The sequence below is a fragment of the Amphiura filiformis genome, chromosome 8 (genome assembly GCF_039555335.1).
Source record: "Amphiura filiformis chromosome 8, Afil_fr2py, whole genome shotgun sequence".
NCBI classification, from domain to species: Eukaryota; Metazoa; Echinodermata; class Ophiuroidea; order Amphilepidida; family Amphiuridae; genus Amphiura; species Amphiura filiformis.
Window position 1 is genome coordinate 32,893,714 of NC_092635.1, and position 21,839 is coordinate 32,915,552.

The 21,839-nt window shown below is 38.7% G+C and overlaps 1 protein-coding gene across 1 annotated transcript; it reads left to right on the forward strand.

The window, feature by feature from the left end:
• Nucleotides 1-1,937: 1,937 nt before the first annotated feature.
• Nucleotides 1,938-20,613, forward strand: LOC140158966 (uncharacterized). The gene is made up of 11 exons (XM_072182266.1): nucleotides 1,938-2,242; nucleotides 6,007-7,553; nucleotides 9,422-9,580; nucleotides 11,650-11,871; nucleotides 13,285-13,365; nucleotides 14,307-14,534; nucleotides 15,577-15,711; nucleotides 16,922-17,056; nucleotides 17,630-17,778; nucleotides 18,393-18,552; nucleotides 19,667-20,613. The coding sequence occupies exons 1-11, from the start codon at nucleotides 2,155-2,157 to the stop codon at nucleotides 19,778-19,780; spliced, it is 3,018 nt and encodes a 1,005-aa protein (XP_072038367.1). The 5' UTR covers nucleotides 1,938-2,154; the 3' UTR covers nucleotides 19,781-20,613.
• The last annotated feature ends 1,226 nt before the right edge of the window (nucleotides 20,614-21,839 follow it).

A 21,839-nucleotide genomic window follows, 5' to 3' on the forward strand; every position in this document is an offset into this window, starting at 1 on the left:
CCTGCCAAAAATCGCTTGCCCCCCACCCCCATTCTCGGCCCGCCAAAAAAATTTGCCCCCCCCCACCTCTTTACACATGCCAAATTTGTGGGTTCCCAATTTTCAAACCTAAAATGGTCTAGATATATATATGTTGCGAGCGCAGCGAGCAGGCAAATTTGCATATTAAAGCGTTTCCGTACTGTTTTCCTAAGGCTTTTTAGAGCGTTTTATTTAAAATGTGCCCCATGAATGTGTGTCAAAAATCGCTTGCCCCCCTCTCGGTTGGCCAAAAATTGCTTGCCCACCCTTTTCGGCTCGCCAAAAATTTTCTTGTCCCCCCCCCCCAATTTTACCCTCCCCCAGGGCTCATAATTATTGCACAGCCCCTAAATGTTATAAGCTACAATAAATGTTATAAGCTATACAATAAATGTTATAAGCTACAATAAATGTTATAAGCTACAATAAATGTTATAAGCTACAATAAATGTTATAAGCTACAATAAATGTTTTAAGCTACAATAAATGTTATAATCGTGTTGTAAACATATGTGACGTGTCATGTCAAAAGGAGACACTTTTGGGCAGGTTATCAATTTGGAGGTTTTTACATATCTTAAGGGGCTGTGCAATAATTATGAGCCCCGGGGGGGGGGTAAAATTTCCAAACGGCTCGCCCAAAATCGCTTGCCCCCCTCGGCCTGCCAAAAATCGCTTGCCCCCCCCTCTCGGCCCGCCAAAAATTCTTTGCCCCCCCCCTTGCGCATGCCAAATTTTTGGGATCCCAATTTACAAACCTTAAATGGTCTATATACCTGTTATGAAAGCAGCGTTGCAGGAAAATTTATGTTCCGTACTGTTTTCCTAAGCCTTTTTAGAGCGTTTTATTAAAAAGGCGCCCCATGAATGTGTGCCAAAAATCGCTTGCCCCCCCCCCTTTTGGCTCGCCAAAAATTTCTTGCCCCCCAATTTTACCCTCCCCCAGGGCTCATAATTATTGCACAGCCCCTAAATATAGAGGTAGTTTGCTCCACAACGCCGTTTTCCCCATTGAAATCGGTCATTCCTAAGTGAAGATATTGAGTTGTTAAGTTATGGTATTATAAAATTGGAAATTGAGATATCGGCCTTTAAAAATATTATTGACAATGTTGAGAGTAGGAATTACTATGAAAAATGTCTCAAAAATACAAGATGCCAGTTATATTCCGGTCTGACACTATCAGACAATATTTTAAACATTAATAACATCACAAATTCGCAACAAACCCAAATTGTGAAAAAAAATCACCCCCAGCCAGATTTTTGGTTATTTCTCCATTTATGATCCTGCCCAAAGTGTCTCCTTTTGACATGACACGTCACATATGTTGCATAACATAAGATTATGAAAACATATTTAAAACCAGGTCCCTGTTTAAATCGTTTTATGACAAAAACACTGCAACAACACGTTCTAAAAATTGTGGTCAAAATGTTATTGCAAAATATTTTTAAAAAGTACACTATGTTAAAATGTTTTGCATCAAAGTTTCCAAACAAAGTTAACTAAATTTCCCGCTAAATCTATATCTAAATCAGATGTAATATTATAACGTTATAACGGGGAATTCCCTTTCAAACATCTCCGAGACTGCAGGCTTTAGTGTGCGTGACATCTTTTCGTGTCCGGCATCCGTGCTTGCGGATGCTGGACGGGGGTGATTTATGACTTCTGGAAGTCCACTCCATTCATACTTTTTCAGTTGATGCAACCTAACGTTTATACATAAGAATTCTTCACAATTAGGCCTAATTTAATTATCTTGCATAATTTAGAGTACATTACAACACGTATCATGCGCCAAGTACGTCAGTATTGACATTTGGCCTAATTTTGCTGATGGGTATGAGCCAAGAGATGGCAGCAGTGAACTATCCATCATTGGCATCGCTGCAATGTGTTTGAAATCTGACACTGCTCTTGTCGAGCTTGTTGGCATAACAAGACGTAGAAACAACTCGTGATGAATGCAGGCCGCGTTCTTTTCATTCATACATCCACATGATGCTACAAACAGCAACTTGAGAAGTTTTAATGCCATGTTGAAGTCAAAACAAATCAGAGTTTGGAATAACAACACCGGGTAACAACATCAGACATCGCATCGCTGCTACTGAAATTTAGTTGTGATGATGAGCGAAAGAGGTTTTGGAAGAATGGCGTCGAAGTGGCCTATGATTCAATGGATTATGATAACACTTGCACTAGCTCACAACGGTAAGTGTGCTTAGAAAGTAATGTACCTGGTTGTGGATTATTGTTCCAAATATCATATCAACATGAACAATGAATCATGGTTCATTGCATGCACGTTTTGAAGTTTCTCCCGTGTTTAAAATATGCGTAGCATTACACTATCATACCAGGCCCAATTGTGGAACAGAGACGACGCATGACGGTAGGGAAAGTTCTAAAGTAAACGCTAGATCACGTTTAACGTAGCATTTAACTCTTGTTTTGCATGATATATGAAGTTGTCAATTTTTCCCCTGTAATTTTTACTTGTACATCAAATGCGCCAACTTCTTTGTTTTATATGCACGGGTTCAGTTTTACCGCGATATGGGCCAAATTGGTATTACCCACTACCATGCACTGAATGAAACTTGACACTTCGAGTATTGACCCCACGACTTGAGCTGCACAGCAAAACATGTTCAATTTATCAGAACTGAGAAGGATCCTCACGGATTTAAAATAAATAAAAAGGTCACGATCTGCACTTTCTGAACCTGTGTAAGGGTGACTGTTTGTAGCTAAATATATGAAGGTTTCCCTGAAATGTATCAAGATATGATCAGATCAAGTAGGCCCTACACCAGGGTTCCTGGTATAAAAAATGTGCCTGTCTTTATTTGAGATTATTTCTTCATTCTTCATCAAGAGCACTCATGCAGTAATTGTTTTTATTTGATGGGGTTAGATGAAAGAACCTAACCCTAGACCTAACTCTAAACCTAACCCTAACCTTAACCCTAAAAATCATTTCGGACTGACAGTGTTTTGGACTGACGGGGAGACCCAGCCAGAACAAAACAATCACTGACAATTATTGTTCCATTTTGGGCAATTCAAATTTTTAAAAATGTTCCCCAAACATTTCACTTCCCCCTTCCCCTTTCCCCTTCCCCCTTCCCCTTCCTGTACCCAGAAAATAACAAACCTAGTGCTTCCACTACCTAACTTACCCCATCCCTGGAAAATATACAAACTTGACAAGAATCTAAAAATATATTAGGCTAATGATCAGGACTTTGAAATGTTTTTGGCAGCAGGTTTCTTTTAAAACTAAATTTGCAACAGGATTATGGACTGAGAAACAGTCACAGCCAATGACATCTGTGATGATGGTGATGGTATGATGATGATGATGACAGTGCTCATAATGATGATAAGGGCAGATCCAGGGGGTACTGAGGACCTCCCATTCCCCTAAAATAAAACATTTTGATTAATTTTCTGGTGAATAAGATCCACATTTGTGGAAAATTCTCTGACTCAGAGGAGGCTGTAAGACTACCCCAGAAGAATGGCTGTTGAGTTGTATTTGCTGTAAAATTGGGCATGAACAGCCCCCCTCCATCATGAAAATTTTTCATGCACAGGCTCTCACTTTCAATTTCAAAACTTGAATCCCAAGATCCACTGCTTCTGTTTGTTTCAGTATGCCAGACGTATTTAATACAACCAAATTTTAAGGATGAACAACGGTTCTTCCCAATACAAAAGTTTATAAGCAGCATACTAGTGATAGTGTGCAACAGACTAAATTCAGTCCCCTAACACTCGGAACATTTCTAACGGTTTCTGGCCAGTGTTACAGTTTACAAACCCCTAACCCTAACCATATTCAATAGCATGCACTGTTAAACCCTGGTGCTGGTCATCAAACAGCATTTCTGACTGGTTGATAGCTTGAAATGCTCATTTCAATTGCCAATTATGACTAGGCTTTAAACTATTTATGGTCAAACTTGCATTTGCAGATGATCTTATTAATAGCGTCCTTGATTAGTTCAAAATTGGACACAATTTGGCCAATCGGCAGGTAGTTCTCATGTGGTTGAGATCCACGGTTCTTCTGACCATTGTGGTGACTAAACATGCTGAATATACCTCCTTATGCATTACAGTTTACAACACAAGACAATTTCAGTTCCTGATATTTTTGTAGTTACACAAATGGTGTTTTGACATCGGGTGTCCCATAGTAACATTGATATTATGATTTGTTGAACACAGCTTAGATAACCTACTATCAGTGTTACCATGGTTACCTTGAAGCAATGATTCCATTTAATGCAATACAAGCCCACTTACTTGAAGTTGATATCGCAACAAAATATCGAAAGAGTTGAAAAAAATAAAAAGATAATGTGCAATGAAAACTTTTAATAGTCCATATTCTCATAAATGTGCAGTGGCGGCGCCAGGAATTTTGAGGGGGCAAAGTGAATTTCAGGGGGGAAATCAACAAATTTTGCACAAAATTACCACAAAAAGTGGAAATTTTCGTAATTTTGGGTTTTTTACTGGGGGCAAGAGTTCTGATTTGGGGGGGCATTTGCCCCTCATGCCCCCCATGGCGCCGCCACTGCTTATGTGGACCTCTTCTATACACATCTCTCTGTTATTTGGTTGTATTAACAAGTCTGGCATACTGAAGCAGTGAATCTTGGAGTTGCAGACAATGGCGGCGCTAGGCGGGGGGGGGGGGACAAAGTTTTCCCCCCAGTTTTGAAGCAAAACCCCCCAAATTACGTAAACTAGGCGGTTACCCGTATTTGGCGGTTCTCGGCTGTCGCGATTACCTGGCTGATGGTGACTGTACTCACCAAGTTTTATGCCCATAGGACAGTTTTTACTAATTTGACCTCAGATGACCCCTTGTGACCTCAAAATGACCTTCCAAAATTTGGCTCTAAATGTTAACTGTACCCACCACGTTTCATGCCCATATGACAGTTTTTAGTAATTTGACCTTGGATGACCCCAAAATGACCTTCCAAAAATTTGACTCTAAAAGGTGACTGTACCCACCAAGTTTCATGCGCATACAACATTTTTTACTAATTTGACCTCAGATGACCCCTGGGTGACCCTGGATGACCCCAAAATGACCTTCCAAAAATTTGACTCTAAAAGGTGACTGTACTCGCCAAGTTTCATGCCCATACGATATTTTTTACTAATTTGACCTCAGATGACCTCGGGTGATCTTGGCCCACTAACTGAAACAAACTTGTTCTGTCTGAGGTCCAGATGCACCCATCCACCAAGTTTGAGGAACGTGCGACCCCTAGTCTCCGAGAAAATAGGCGGAAAACAGTTTTTACTAATTTGACCTCAGATGACCCCTGGGTGACCTTGACCCACTAATCAATACAAACTTGTTCTGTCCTAGGTCAAGATGCACCTGCCCACCAAGTTTCATGCCCATATGACAGTTTTTACTAATTTGACCCCTAGATGACCTCTGGTGACCTTGACCCACTAACCAATACAAACTTGTTCTGTCCCGGGTCAAGACGCACCCACCTATCAAGTTTGAGGAACGTGCGATCCCCAGTCTCTGAGAAAAACAGTTTTTACTAATTTGACCCCTGGATGACCTTGGGTGACCTTGACCCACTAACCAATATAAACTGGTTCTTTCTCATACCAAGCTGCACCCACCCACCAAGTTTGAGGAACGTGCGACCCCCAGTCTCCGAGAAAAGAGGCGGACAGACACACAAACAGACACACAAACACACGAACAAACAAACAGACAGATTGTGGTGAATTATAGTAAGATTTCCACTTTTTGCGGCAATTTTGCCCAAAATTGGTCAATTTTGCCCCCCTCCCCATGCCCTCCCAGAAAAAATTCCCAGTGCAGCCACTGGTTGCAGAGCGGGTTTTTCAACTGAGCATGTGCCCAGTATATAACTTAAGCTTGTGAGAACCTAAAAGTTAAATTTGTCAACTTTTCTTTTCAGTAAATGGAGCTAATGATGGGCCATGGAACCAACCAGGATCACATCTCAACCCAAACGAACGGCCACAAACACATGGAGGCACACTGCAGCCACAGCAGGCTCCGATGACAGCAGCACCAAGACTGACAACATCAGCAACAACCAACTCAACTGCTAATATAACCACTGCTGCTAGAAACACAACTGACAATACAAGTCTGGCTAGCAATTATACAACTATCTCTCCCATGAATACAGTGACTAGTGATATGACTACAGTGACTATCAGCACTAATTTAGACACAGATGGACTAACAGATGGAACTAAGATACCTAGTTCTGTGAAGATAGATAAAGATATTACTACCGGTGTATCCGATGTTGTTGAAAATGTATCCACAACAGAAAGAGTTTCCAATTCATTGGTGACTCAGACCAGACCTTCTGTGACATCATCTGGTTCTTTGTCAAACACAAATGCAACAGGTGGGTCTTCCACCAATCCTGGAGAAGTCACTTCAACATCTTCAGATCGGTCAACTGCAACACCACAAGCTACCATAGAACCAGAAGTTACCATGGGTACATCAATACCTCTGACATCAAGGGAAGTACTGTCTATGGAAACAACCCAACAAACAACGACTAGTCTTCAACCTTCAACAGCTTCTGTTGTATTATCTTCTACAGGAACTACTTCTACAGCAATACCAACCACCCAAATCACCCCAAACCATTCCAGTTCTACTCATTTCCAAAGCACCACCATTCCAAGTACTCAATCAATGCATACAACTGAATATTCCCAAAGTCCTGATCTTACTTCTGTAGGTCTGTCATCAACAACTAGAAGAGTCAGTACCAATACATCACCTGGCAGTACTATCACAAGGACATCATCTTCATCATCATCATCTTCATCATCATCATCATCATCATCATCATCATCATCATCATCATCATCATCATCATCATCATCATCATCATCATCACATACTGAAGGTCTCATCATAGTAACCAAATCGCCCCAAACGCACCCTGGTGAGGACAAAGCCACTAAGGAACCAGCAGTTCGACCTGGGGAACCTGCAATACCTGCAACTGCAGAAGCAGGTGTTCCTATGGAAGACGATGATAATGATCCTGATGGATCCCATTCAGGTGGTGTCCTTCCGAAAGACCCATCTGATGATGATCATAACATTCCAATTGATACTGATACCAGAGCTACTACTGCAATGACCACTGAGCATGATATGTATCCACTCATTTATGTTGAACTTATATTAAAAATGAGCTCATCCAGTTTTTGTAAGCAATATGATGACATTCTGGAAAATCTCGTTAAAGTAGCCAGAAACATCATACCATCAGTTTTCAATATTCGCGTTAGACTTCTTGGGATAGAAAAGATGTGTCTTCTTGTAGAAATGCCTGTGAGTGATGAATCAGTGACAGTTGAATTTTATGTGACTGTTGAAGAAACCTATGATGAAGAGAATACAAGAAGAGTTGGAGACAAGTTGAAAGAAAACCCACACCTGCTGCATAAGTACCTGGCTGTAGAGGTAAGTTTTAGTAGCAGCATAAGGGCTTAGTCACCCACCTTTGCACAATATTTTTGTAAGACTGAGAGCACATAAGACACACCAAATTCAGGGCCTATATTTCGACGACGAGAATCACAGAATGGATTCTCGTAATGATTCTTGTAAGATTCGATTGCGAGAATCAACTTCTCTCATTGTATCATACAGTAAAGTGCAACAACTATGATCATGATGATGGATTTTGATTCTCGCAAACCAAGACGAAATCGAGACCCTGAAATTGCATTCTGAATGTCCTCCTGATATCAAATTTCTTGAAATTCGCAATATAATACAAATTTTATGGCAAATTATTAAAAATTGACATTTTTGACATTCAAGAGTTCTTGATATAAACTTAATAATTTAATGATATGTACCGGTACTTAAAGTATATGTTGCTGGGATGAAAACGGGATGGCCTTTCGTATTGAAGATACCCAAAAAAGACCTAACATTTCAAGGTTTTTTATGAAACTAAAATGTTGCCCTAAAAAAAACAATATCATTTCAGAATATCTGACCAGTTGTCATGAGAGCTTAAAGGAGAATATTACTAATGAAAACATATGCATCTGCTTCTGCTGGAATACTCCTCAACGCTACAATTGTAACCAGACGAGGAGGAAGTTGTGCGCAATGCGTTAAAGATGTTATGCTTGTTGACTTTGATAGTGGTTCAGGACCTCTTGCTTAAATGACTTAGTTTCTTCAATGGTTACAATGTTTTGTGGGATAATGTTCCAATCCTTAATTGTGTTTGGGAAAAACGAGTTGACCCAACAGTCCTTTCTCCCCGATGGTCTTTGGTAGGCTTTGTTGTTGTTCTTTTGTGTGAGGCGTTTCACCGGCTGCAGATACTTTTGCTCTGGGATGGCTGCCTGACCGTTGGCTGCCTGACCGTTTGCTTTAATCGGTTATGAACATAATTATTGAACACATACACTAATTTTACCGAAAACGGGATGATATTTACCACAACATCAAATTGAAATAAAATGTGCCGTTTCCCACCATGTGGTATTTAAGTCTCACGCCAGTGTCGAACGTGTCGATGGGATAGCGTCAGTCCAAGCCTTGAAATAAGCAGACTGGAACCAGGAGCAATTTGTTTCGAACATTGCTCCTGGTTCACGGGGATTTTACAAGAACCAGGAGCAATTTCTGAAGAAACAGGAGCAATTTTCAAATATAAATTTTTTTTCTGCATATACAATACAGCATACCAGCACGACTGCATCAAGTGCAAAACTGTAACCAGGAGCAATTTATTTTAGAAAATTGCTCCTGGTTCATGTGAATTTTTCAAGGACCAGGAGCAATTGGTGGCCTTACGAGAGCAAATTTGCTCCCCGCGCCTGCTTATTTCAAGGCTTGAGCGTCACACTCTAGTGTGGGTACAGTGATGTCATAGCTATTCAAAACCTTTGTGTGTATGAAGACATCACTGTACCCACACTGAAATGTATGAAATATAGATATCGCAGAGTTGGAACAGATACGTTTTATTTGATTTTACGGTAAACGCTGTTCCGTTTTGAGTAAAACCAGTGGATATGTATTCAATAATTATGTTTATAACATTTAAAAGGGCATTTCGTGATCCACAGCCTCATCCCCCCACTTTTCTCCAAAAAAAAAAAAAAAGAAGATTTTTATACCACTGGAAACCTCTGGCTTAACTTTATGTACAAAATGTTTATGTATTGAAAAACGTCACAAAAAGAGGATGCTAGGATCACAAAATACTCCTTTAAAAGAACATGTTTTCATCACTTGCATTCTCCTTAATAAAAGTTCTCTTTTTAATATGATTGTAACATTTCATTTGGGTTAATACATTTCAGGTGACTGCAGTTTACATCATTAGCAATGGAACAGTATTACCTCCATCACATCAGGTTGTTGAAGCTGGATCCATCAAAGAACTCCCTATAGAAATATCTGTACCAGTAGGGTTCATCGTACTCATTGTAGTTGCTGGTGCTGGATTTCTGGCTTACAAAGTAAGGCAAAATGGTTTTTTTTGTTTATTTTTTGTTCGTTAGTTAAATTTGTGCCTCCTTACTCCAAGTAAAAATAATGGTATCTACCATGTTGTATGGGGCAATAGATACGGCTGGGTCAAAAAATACTATCACTCTTAAACAGATGTTTGGATGTAATCCACTTTTGTGACAACTTTTATGAAGTTCTCTTCGGGGGCACTTCAATACAGGGTGTCCCAGAAAAAATTACCGAGTAAATAAAATTGAACGTAAGTCGAGAAATAGACATTAGAATCAAAAACTTAAAAATGTATTGCATAGCCTATTTTATTGTGCATCACATACGAAAAATTTATTTGATTCGGTTGACTGGTTGCAAAGAAATTAATGATTACATAATGCGCGCGCATCAATGCAGTTCATTCCAAGTTTGATCAACAGGCGCTTTTTCATACTCGCTCACTGCTTCCTAAAGTTTGTGTATCTCATTAAATTTAGTCCACATTATCTATTTTATCATCCAACGGTGTTATGTTATTCGTGCTTTCACTGAAGATGAATAACAGTTTGTCCGAGAAAACCTTGATTTTTGCAATTGGAAGCTTTGTAGGAATATAGTCAGACCATGGTACGGCTAGTGTGTGACCATCAAACCATCTTTCGCCAACTCTTTGTAACATCTTTAGGTTGTGCAAAATGTTATATTTTAACTTTCCAAAGAACATTTGAGCCAAGAATGACAATGATCAAGTGCTTACAGCTTTACGTGTGTTTTTTGATACCATGCAAAATTAATGTTGAAGTTTAAAAAAAGAGTTAAACTTTGCATTACAATTTCTTGGCAATATTCCAAAAACATTTGTTTAAGCCAGCTGGAATTCTTTATGCAATCATTATTTATGCAACATTTACAACAACATTAACATCATCTTATATGCAAGTTTTCATTTTCAATATCGTGCAGGTTTTCAAATTTGAACAAAACCTAATTAAATGTTTTGCTAGAAACAGATTGTTTAAAAAGAACACCAATTGGCAGTTAACCACTAGTGCGCATTGTGTTGAATGATCTTTCTTTAAAACTTGGAATGAAGTGAATTGACGCTTGCGTTATGCAATCGCTCATTTCTTCACAATTAGTCAAGATTTTCCAATAAAATTAGCATATAAGATGCAGAATAAGATGGGCTACACGCTGATTTTTAGATTTTTGGATTCTGATGTCCATTTCTCGACTTACGTCCAAATTCAATTGCCCGGTAATTTTTTCTGGGACACCATGTATGAAATGGATATAGGTGTAGGGCTGGTACTTTTGCAGTAAGGGGCATTTTGTGAGGGCAAAATGTAAAAAATATGGGGTCATTGGGTGAGAGCATGATTTTTGCATTCGGTGCATGAGAGCAATAAAATGTTAAAAATATGGGGTATCGGGTGAGAACATGATCTTTTTTTAAATGGAAACCTTTGGGTCACACAAACCTTAAACATCAAATTTCTAGTTCTAAATGGCTTCAAAATTCTTTGTTTTTTCAAATCAAGTAACAAAATCAGTGATAAATGAAAGTTGCTGTTCAAATTGAAAAATAAGGGTCTTGTTGAGTGACAAATCAAATGGGTCTTCGAGTGACAGAGCATGTGTTTACGTAAAAAAAAACGCATGGGGTCTTTTGAAAAAGGGGTCTTAACAGCCCTAGTTACGCGTCACCTCCAAAGTGGGAGTGCCCCCGGTTCACTCCTGTGCATGAAGTTGGCAAATCCACTGTGCGTCGTGTGCGATATGTGTATTGTTGCATGTATTCATAATAGATGCAAGATGCTCAGATACAAGTATAAGCCAATCAGATTGCCAAGATTATTATAGCTGTTTAAAAATTATATCTTTGTAGACAGTTCAGTTGACAAGCTAATATTGTGAAATGTGGAGCTTTCCATGCTTTTTATAGGGGTGTAACTGAAGGGGTGGGTGGGGCAGACTGTTCTCTCAGAAATACATTTTCAGATTAAATGGGATAGGAAAAGATTGAACATTGTATTAAAATCTGCCTAATTTGGATTCAAATAAACGAATAATTCTTTTCCAACAGGCCTACAAGGTGCGTGTTGCCAGGCAAACCTACAAGGATCGCTATTACTTTGATGGTACACAGCTTCATGACTCCATGAATGACAGCGATACACAGAAACTGCAGCATAGTCCAACATATAATAAAGCTGCAAACAGGCTCAACTTGTTACTTTCCGGTATTGATCAAGGATTGGAGAATCCCGGATTGGAACTGGATGAAACGGATGATGTAGCTTTGCAGGTGAGTACAGTGGTGTAGTCAGTTAAGGGGATGAGCTCCCTCCCCGCCCTCTGTAAGATGTCTAGTAGACATTGTCTACCCCTCCCCCTGGCCCCTTGATACTGGCTACCATGATACTTAAGATTTTCATGCCTTAATTGTACTTTTAACAGAAAACAAGAAAAGTGATTCTGCTCAGGAATTGAACTCGGGACCTTGGGTTTGCAATGACGATATTCTATAGAGTATTTATAGACAAATCCGATGAGCCAAGTGATGGTCAGGATTAAGTCAGCCATAGCTGGGGGCCATCTGCACCAAACTAGCTTAGTTCATTTGGATTATGATCCAAGACACCCACTATCGCTGAGCACGTAGCACTTGCGCCAAGCATCACGGGAGCGGTAAACGCAGCACGTCTATGATACTGGCGTCATGTAAAATGGATGGATGGCCCCCAGCTATGGCCGCCAGTGAGGTGTAGGAATGTGGCTTGTCAGATTCGTCTATATGGCATGAAATGATAACCCTGGCAAAATGGTCCACTTTTTGTGACATTTAATGTACATGTGCCATGAAATTAAGTAAGAATGCTTGTTTTCTAAATTTCATAAGATTTCAACAGTTCTGTCATCACATCATGTTTTGTAAAAGGAAACAAGAAAAGTGATTCTGCTCAGGAATTGAACTCGGGACCTCATGTTTACTAGGCCATATTTCATTACAATCCTGATTAATCTATTCCAATCATTTTTAAGCCTTAATTGTTTTTAATGATTCTTCAACTTACCTGACATTTATAATTATGATACCATGGATTTGCTATTAGTAAATTATGTTCATATTTTTTATGGACCAACTTAAAACTTTATTTCACAATGCATCTGGCATGTCTGGGTTTAGAAAGAAATACAGGTGAATATGTGTACATTACAATGATATGATTACCTGTATTCTCTTGAATTCTGAGTCGTATGAGGGGGATGTATACTTCTATTATGGCAACAGGTGTATCACAAGGTCATATTGCTCAATTTAGTACAAATCCTGGAAGGTACACTTTGATACCTTTATTCCAAGAATCTAAAGGTTTGTAGCCTATTGAAATTCCTTACTCATGACAGAACTAGGTAATATTCACGAGAGTGGGCGGAATACTTTCATAAGTTAAATTTCTATGCCACAAAACATGTTGCTCATGGCAACATATTTTGTTCTACTCATTTCAAACTGATTTGGATTTTCTTCTTCCAGGAGCTTTTCTCAACATCCCAATGAATATCAGAAGGTGCCTGGGCAATTATGATCCAATCCAGTACACTCAAGCAGGGAAAAAGGCACTTCCCCAGGTGACCCATACCAATGGGAAGGATAGTTCCTTCTAGAATCTGTGTAGGCCTACTAATAGAATGCTCAATTTTCATATCCTTCCAGATCTTCCCATCACATGTTCTGAGCATCAATGCTTTAGCCAAATTTTACACATACATAGAGGCTATTGTACAGGAGTTCCAGGTTAGTAGTACCTTATTTGTAAATAATTATTAGTATAGAGGCCGTCAGCATGACGTCATATGCCGCCATCTTGTGGGTACATGCTGTGACGGTCATTTTATCTCCTTGCGTGAACAGCAAAATCACCGTGTTGATGCGCGATAACAGCTGCGTGGCAAGCTGCGCCCTGCGCGTAGTGTCCGACGCATGAACACACAGATCATTTGTAGCCACAAGATGGCGAAAGCCTGACGGCCTCTATTGGTTACTTTTCGCTGGTGGTGTTTCTTACCAGGGGCCAGATTCTCATGTATTTCTCTTAGAGGGCATTTTACAGCTGTGTGTCAACTTCCATATACTGCATCACCACTTTGCCATTGTATATATTGGGGTCTATAGGATGCAAAATAACACCCATCCAGCCACCAGTGGCAAGTAAACTTGCATCTGGGTTTGTGAAGTTCTAATATCACCAGCCCAGTCATTGAAATTTGGGCCCCAGATGAGACCCAGTGAAAGAGTAAAATCTAACAAAACAAAATATCTTGTTCGGCCATGATCTCTATCACCCCAGTCAGACGTGCATTTACCAAGTAAAGATGGTCGGAATGTAGTCGGACCATGGTACGGCTAGTGTGTGACCATCAAACCATCTTTCGCCAACTATAGTGACCCCAATGCGTCATCCGATCATGCATTTTAGCAATACTTATATTAATATGAATGTCAGTGTAATTAGCATACATGTGTGTTTATGACCGTAAGTAACTGTTATCTGACTATAGTACACTGCTGTGTGACCGTACATTGTTTAGTCAACTATATAATAGTTGGACCATGGTAAAGAAAACGATGGTCGGATGGCGCAACATCTGACCAGGATCTATCTTTAGATAAGTGATACAGTTTTAGTGTATGGAATTCATGTTTCAAATTATTTTGTGTATTTGTTTCTTTGACAGACACTTCCAGATTTTCAAGGTATTCTACGTCACACGCAAAAAGCGCCCCCATCACCTCTCAGCCCGAAACGCCTGGCTGCAACACTTCCGGGTCATCATATATTTGATAAATTACATCATTACCATCATCATCATACTATCCTATACCCATCAAAGACAGAAGTCAAGGTGCAGAATTTTGCACTGAGTGATACATCAAGTGAGCACCTCAATGCCAACTTTGTACTTGTAAGTGTGACCATTTTTAGCCAGTTGTATATTAAAAGGGTATTTCGTGATCCACAGCATCATCCCCCCACAATTTTCTAAAAAAATGTTGAGATTTTTATCACTGAAAACCTCTGGCTACATAATATGTTTATGTACAAAAAAATATTTTGGCCTGTATTCACATGCATTTCAGGTTTTTCTCATCAGTTTCAGGTTTTTTTAGTGAAACTGAGTGGCATCTCCATATGGAAAGGTTTCGATACAAAAACGATTCTCTTATAAACCATCATGTGCACAGTTTCCACCTCGATACACCTGAGCACATATTTTCGTTCAAGAGCTGTCAAGCAAGCAGTGAATTGTCTCCGCACAGTCTTTGATTACACTACACGGTTGAGTGCATAGCATCGTAGGAGCTGTGGAGCTTCTAGCTGAAAAATGGGCCTCTGATTGGTTTTTGTCGAAACCTCAAGTGTTCTCTTCATCCAATCAGAATTTTTTTTATATCAAATGAAAGCTAACACTTCCCTCTAAAAACTTTTCATCACTAGGTCAACAGTTAACGCAATTCAATATTTGTAGCAAGGCGAATGTGGTAAATCTGTTGAAAACTACCTATCCAAGCACATTTTTTGACCAAAATGTAGGTTTTCAAAGTCAAAACCTCAAGTGTTCCTTACGATATTTTTCAAATTTTATGTCATTAAATGAAAAAACACACTTATATTGTCCATATACTTAGCGTCACTAGAATGAGCAAATCTTATGCAAAAAGTTCCCATTTTCGCCTGTTTTGCCATACGGTTGTAAATTCAATGAACTATGACTTTGCTAAAGAGCGCTTACAAATTGATATGTGGATGCAGATAAAGTTTGATGGTATGGGACCCTGGTATGGGATGCAACGTATGGCGAGTTACAAAATTTTAGTTCCAGTATTAGATTCTTTTTTTTTCAAATGAATGTTTTAAACTACTGGATGATTAATCTATACCAAGCTACCAACTCGCTTAGCTCTTTATTTGAAACACTAATGTTATAAACTCAATATTTCTTTTAGGGTTACAATGACTCCATCTATGGTTACATAGCATGTACCACCCCACAGGCTTCTGCTGATGAGTTTTGGCAGATGGTATGGGAACAGCAATCTAAGACTATCTTGCTTCTCTGTGCACCGGAAGAAATGGGAACGGTAAGAAATTAACGTGTTAACCCCCTGCCAATCTAACATTGCCTCTGATTGGTCAATTACGTTATATTTTCACTTTAATCACCAATCAGAATGGAGCTTTGCAAATAATTCACCCAAATTTTTTTGTATGGTGAAATTATTCTAACAATGTTGCTGATTGGGCCAATTGAAAATGAAAACTTCTTTTTGGCCAATCGGCAGGTAGTTTTCATGGGGTTAATTGATTATAGCTTTCAACAACTCTTCCTATACCTTTGTACAGGTGCCAAGCATTGTTAATTGGTGATGAATCCACGGTCCAGTAGCGTATACGCGAATGTATGGTTATGCGAGCTTATGCGTAAACACTGTCTTATGTTGGAAGTATCAGCTTATAAACATTACCGCTGTATTCTTTAGTTATATTGCTTTATAGCTGCCCTTGTGAAGTAAATCACACAGACGACACGGAAGTATCGTTGTTAATCGGTGATGAACAATGGTGAAACATAGTTGAATCACAAAATAACACTAATATCTTAATGTTCTGCATAATATGCTTCAAAATAAAAAGTTAAAGTTAAGAGATAATTTCTCAAAATATCAAAAACCATTGAACCAATACTAGGCTTGTTTGTATGTTCATTTTAAATCAATTCTGAAATTTTTGAGTTTATAAACAAATTTTGAAACTTGTCAACTGCAGTGGATACCCGCATGGAGAGGGATAAAAGGCACTGTTGAACTTATGAAATAGGCATGTGATGATGGAAAGACCCCCAACAATGTTTGGTTGCCATCAATCAACTGACACAGATCTAGAAAACTGGAAATGTTTTAATGAACAAATGCACACTGACCCTAATTTTAACATTTGTTTTCAAAATTTGGCATTCTGAGTTTTTGATATAACAGTTTTTAAAAGCAGTTTTCTTCCGGGATTTTCTTCACCCTTCTGTTTTAAAACATGACTGAATTCAAATGATAATTTTGAAAAAAGTTTTAAAACAGCTTCCTGTCGACCCTTCCCCTGAAAAGTAGTGCAGGTCAGCCAAACATTTTTTTCTTGGCCAATAAACAAGAAAAATGCACTCCCAAAATCACCCCCGTAAAAGAAAACTCATGTTTTTATTTGTGTAGTTCTAAACCAGATGATTGGTATAAGACCTACAGGTCTTAACTATTGATACATGGTCATGGATACCAATTGTGTTGCCTTTGTATGTTGCAGAGATGTCTGTGGTATTGGCCTAAGGAAATGGGTATCCAGTCAGCGCAGCTATATGGCAATATCTTAGTTATGTTACAAGGTTTAGTGAGAACTGATAACTATGTCATCTCTACACTACTCATCAAAGATATACAGGTAAGAAACTTGCTACATTGTGTCTGGAACCACCAGACTTCATCAGGCAACTGATGCGTCATCATTTGGTTCCACTACACCCGGTACAACAAAGGAGGTTGGCCATTGTATGCTGAAGAAGCATCCATGTATGATGAAAAGGTATCTGCATATAAGACCAGCATGTCCAGGATCTGTTCCTGAGGGGGGCTCAGAGGGGCGTTCAGAGTTATGCGGGGTGCTTAATGGCTAAAATTAACATGATTTTTAACAAAGTGCGGGGGCTTCAGCCCCCAAAGCCCCCCACCCTGGATACGCCACTGTGTAAGTTGATCCGATAGTGTTCCAAACTATGCGATGGTATAGGGTAATGCCGGTTTACTTAGCTGACTACTACATAATTAGCTGTTGTCTCCCAATCTTATGTACTCCCTGGTTGATCTCCATGGAAAGGGAAGGTCAAAATTTCTAAATCCTAGAAGTTGACTCTTGATCATGATGTGTTGCAGCTATTCATGTAATGGGCCAAGTGATGTTGTGTGAGTGTATTATCATTACCTTTAAATCTGATGTTCTATCATGTTCGGTTTTCAGAGAAATTTGTGCCGTACAGTCAGCCATTGTTGGTTCTGTCAGTGGCCAGAGATGGAGATTCCTATTTATCCAAGAGCACTGATTGTATTCCTTCTGCAAATCAGACAAACTTATCAAGAAAATCCAGGACCAGTTGTTGTGCAGTGCAGGTTAGTGTTGAAATCTAAGTCTAGACCATCTAAATGCCTTAATGTATCAACAAGTTGTGAAGAATGATCTTGTAAAAAAAGTCATCTGGTACCATACCATCATTGATGACCAAATAGAAGGCACCTACTATTTAAAGGCCCATTCCGTGATTTGCTCATCTGGAGGATCGTAAAAATCATCAAAATTCAGATTTTGGCACCTATCATAGATGTGCTAAGATAGCCTGCTAGTGGTTAAGCTGAAAGCCATGTATTAAAGCCAAAATAATTTTTAATGAAATTGGAGTTTCTCTACTTTAAAATTAGCTACGTGTATTTGAATGGTGCTTCAACTTCATCAATACTGCTGTTTTCCTCATTTTTTGCTAAATTGTTCGGTTCAAAAATACCTAATAACAATTTTAATGACTTATCCTTCACTTTATGCAATTTATAAATAATTAAATTATTTTTGCACTTTTGCTGGGATCACTGAATTGGTCTTTAAAGATCTCATACAGTTGAAGATATTATGTTCCAAATATCATAATATGGAACCGTTATTGATAATACAATTATGTTTAGGCTTGTTCTTCTCTTCTGTTTCTCAATCCCCATCTTGTTTTTGTTTACAGTGATGGATGCGGACGGTCTGGTACACTTATTAGCTTAGATATCTGTATGCAGAATTTAGAGGACTTGCGGAGTGTAGATATCCCATCTACTGTTAGTAGAGTCAGACAAGACAGGGGTAGTGCAGTACACAACATAGAGCAGTATTCTTTCATCTATAATGTAAGAAACAGTAGTAATCAATTATTGTAGTCTCCCCCCCCTCTAACTCCTCAGTGGAATGTTTTTTGGTGAGGACTGTGTGATCAGTCTCCCAGACTAACTACTATCTAAACCATCAACTTTGGTGTGCATTAGTGAAGTCTAATGCATAGAGTAACAAATTTGGCAAAGGCACAAATGAGTGCATCTTTCTTTTCAGATGTGTATGCGCCGAGGGGGCTTCTATTTCTTCACGCCAAGTAACTCTTGCTACCCAATCAAAATTGCCATGGATATGTGGCGTAACCTAACACCGTGGTTAGGGATGGGCAGTTGGTGGTGTAGATAGTAGTTTGTCTGGGATCAGTCAGGCTGTGCAGCAGTTGGCTGTCTGCATTTTTGACAGTATCATGTTAACCAGAGAAGACATCTTACACTTCCCACAATGCATTTCTCCCATTTCAATTTTCTGTACTGATTTGCGATCTAGTGCAACATATGTCGATAGTGATGAAATGTACCGCAATGAACAGATCCAGATCTGGCAGTGATTACGGTCAAATTACTCAAGTCAACTCAACTCAAGTCTTCTGAAAAAAAAAAGAGTTTTCCAAACAATGAATTTTTTATTATTATGATTATGGTATCATACTTTATACACAATGTGCACAGAATATTAAAAGGGCATTTTGTGATCCACAGCCTCATCCCCCCACTTTTTTCAAAAAAAGTTGAGATTTTTATACCACTGCATGGAAACCTCTGGCTGCATAATGTTTATGTACATTATGTGTTTCTGGTATACCAGAACGAAATTGCAACAGTGGCCTATGGAGCAGTGTAATACACATAATCATGCATAACTCACAAATTAATGCAAAATCGGAATCAACTCAAATTTTGGGAATAAGCTTTTTTCATGGATATCTACTGAAAAATGTCATAAAAAGAGGATCCTAGGATCCTTTAAAGGACCGTTACATAATATTAATTGCAAGTCGAGAGAATCGTTTCAACTATAAGTCATACAGTTCCTCCAGTGAAATTTGTCTTGCTATATCATTGTACCGGTAGATTGAAATTGTCTGTAATATAAAAATCTATTGATTATCTTTATTTGTTATGTTTTTTTCAGACACTGTATGTGTATTCTACCATGTTGACGGATGCTAGCAGTCTAGAGAACAGTTTTGTTCCTATGCATCCAAACACAGCACAGTCCATGCCTCTCAGAGTTATGTCTCAGTGAACAGCGTGCTGGAATCTATAGTGGCAACTAGATCATTCTACTATAATAAAAGACAAAGATAAAAAGACTAGTTTGCATCTGGCGTCACTGTCAATCAAATTCCCTACGATCCGTGATTGGTTGATAGCGCGTAAAAAGGAAGATCAATTTATCTGGTGCCGATCGGAGAAAAGGAATAGCAGAACATGGCGAAAAATTACTTATTTTTACAAGGCAAAAAGCAACTTTTCTAGGCATTGTGGCATGGTGCCTTCGCGAAAGAACGTTTTTTACTATAAAGATCTAACTTTTGCGATGGTTTGTATGTTTGAAGGTGCAAAATTAACAATAAGGTGCCCGGTTTTACCGCCGTGTTCAGCAACTCATATCATCACAACACTTGTAAACAAGCCATGCTGAGTTTGATTGACAGATGACGTCAGACGCAAACTAGTCTTTTTATCTCTGTCCACAATTATAATTAGGCCTATGCTTCCAACACCATGCTGCCACAGAAAATACAAAGTGATGTTTTTAGTATCTTATTAAGCAGCTGATATTTGAACTGGCGATTAAATCTTTTATTCATTCAATGTATTGTGGTGAAACTTTTATTTAGATTTTAGATGCTAATTGAAAACTATTATCTCATCATAAATGAACTGTCATTCCTATGTAGAGTATCCAAATCTGTGTTCCATGCTGTAAAACAACATTGTTATTCAAAAGTTTATCTGAAATTATCAACAAAAGTACTATCTTTAGGCATATTGCCATGGTCACCAGAGCGTGCTATCTATTGTATTCAATGGTTATGTGAGGATCATGACCCATGCAGACATCATACAATCTATTGTTATTGTTAACTCTTTCCCCCGCGCCCCGCTCTTTCCACGCAAGTGTCGACAAGTTTCAATTTCTTTTCAATTCAAACATTCAGAATTATTGTACATGTTCATGACCATATTTGGAATCAGCATGGCATTAGAATGAGTACAAACAAATCCGGTATTGGTTCTGGTTCAGTGGTTCTTAAGATAGCTCTTGATATGTTGAGAAAATATCTCAAAACTTTGACTTTTTATGTTGAAACATTATGGCCTGTGGCATTAACTTCATTAAATACCGATGTGACTTCCTTGGTCAAGAACAGAATTGCTGCTCTTGATGTCTCCAGTGGTGGCACCATCACCCCTTCTTGACTGCCCTGTAGTGCCGCCATTGGATGACTCTTAAGCTAAATTAAGTGTGTTAAATTACAAAGAGTCTATTTCAAAGATCTGAAGCAATTAGGATTTATACAACCTCTATGGAAGACATGGCCTTAATCATGTCAATCTCCGACACAGGGGGTGTAAATTTCAAATTGAGTCACCAATTCAGGTAACCCCATTTGAAATTCACACACCCTGTGTGGAAGATTAAGGGTCATGTCTTTCACAGGGGGTATGGATTTCAGCTGGAATAGCCTAATAGGTTCAGAGTAAGGTATCTGTAACTTGACAATGATTTCAAATGTTTTGTAAACCTCATATTTTCAGTTTTTATCAAATATGTGCTGCCAGTCATGATATATTTAAGTATATTGATGTATTCATAACACTAATTTGATGATGATTACAAACGTTTTTGTGAATGCTACCCCAGATCTGATACTTTCAGTCAAAATTGTCCTGCAGTTATGTTAGATTTCATAATATGGATGTATTCAGCAGTAATAAAGTGTGCTGAGGCTTGTGGATCGTTGTGCCTGTGTGTAGCGCACTATAAATCACTGCACTTTTTTTTGTGTATTTTATAATACAGCATCTCGGATCTGATACTTTCAGTTAAGTGTCAAAATGTACTGCCAGTTTTGCTAGATTTATATGATGTATTCAACTGTAAGAAATTTATTACTAGTCATACTTTTTTAATGCAACAATGAGTTATCACTATCACAATACTAGTATTCCTAATTAAGTAATTAGTTAGGCCAAGAAAAAAAGAAAGTATGTCTCAGACATCCACACGCATTGCTATGTGAAATCCAATTTAGCGCTACGCGTTGGCCATATTTTTTTTCCCATTTGTTCATTTG

Excerpts from the sequence above, each read along its gene's own strand:
- LOC140158966 (XM_072182266.1), top strand. The coding sequence starts at position 2,155 with ATGATGAGCGAAAGAGGTTTTGGAAGAATGGCGTCGAAGTGGCCTATG. Across the intron at positions 11,872-13,284 it reads CGGATGATGTAGCTTTGCAG|ATCTTCCCATCACATGTTCT; the intron begins GTGAGTACAGTG and ends ATATCCTTCCAG. Across the intron at positions 13,366-14,306 it reads CTATTGTACAGGAGTTCCAG|ACACTTCCAGATTTTCAAGG; the intron begins GTTAGTAGTACC and ends TTTCTTTGACAG.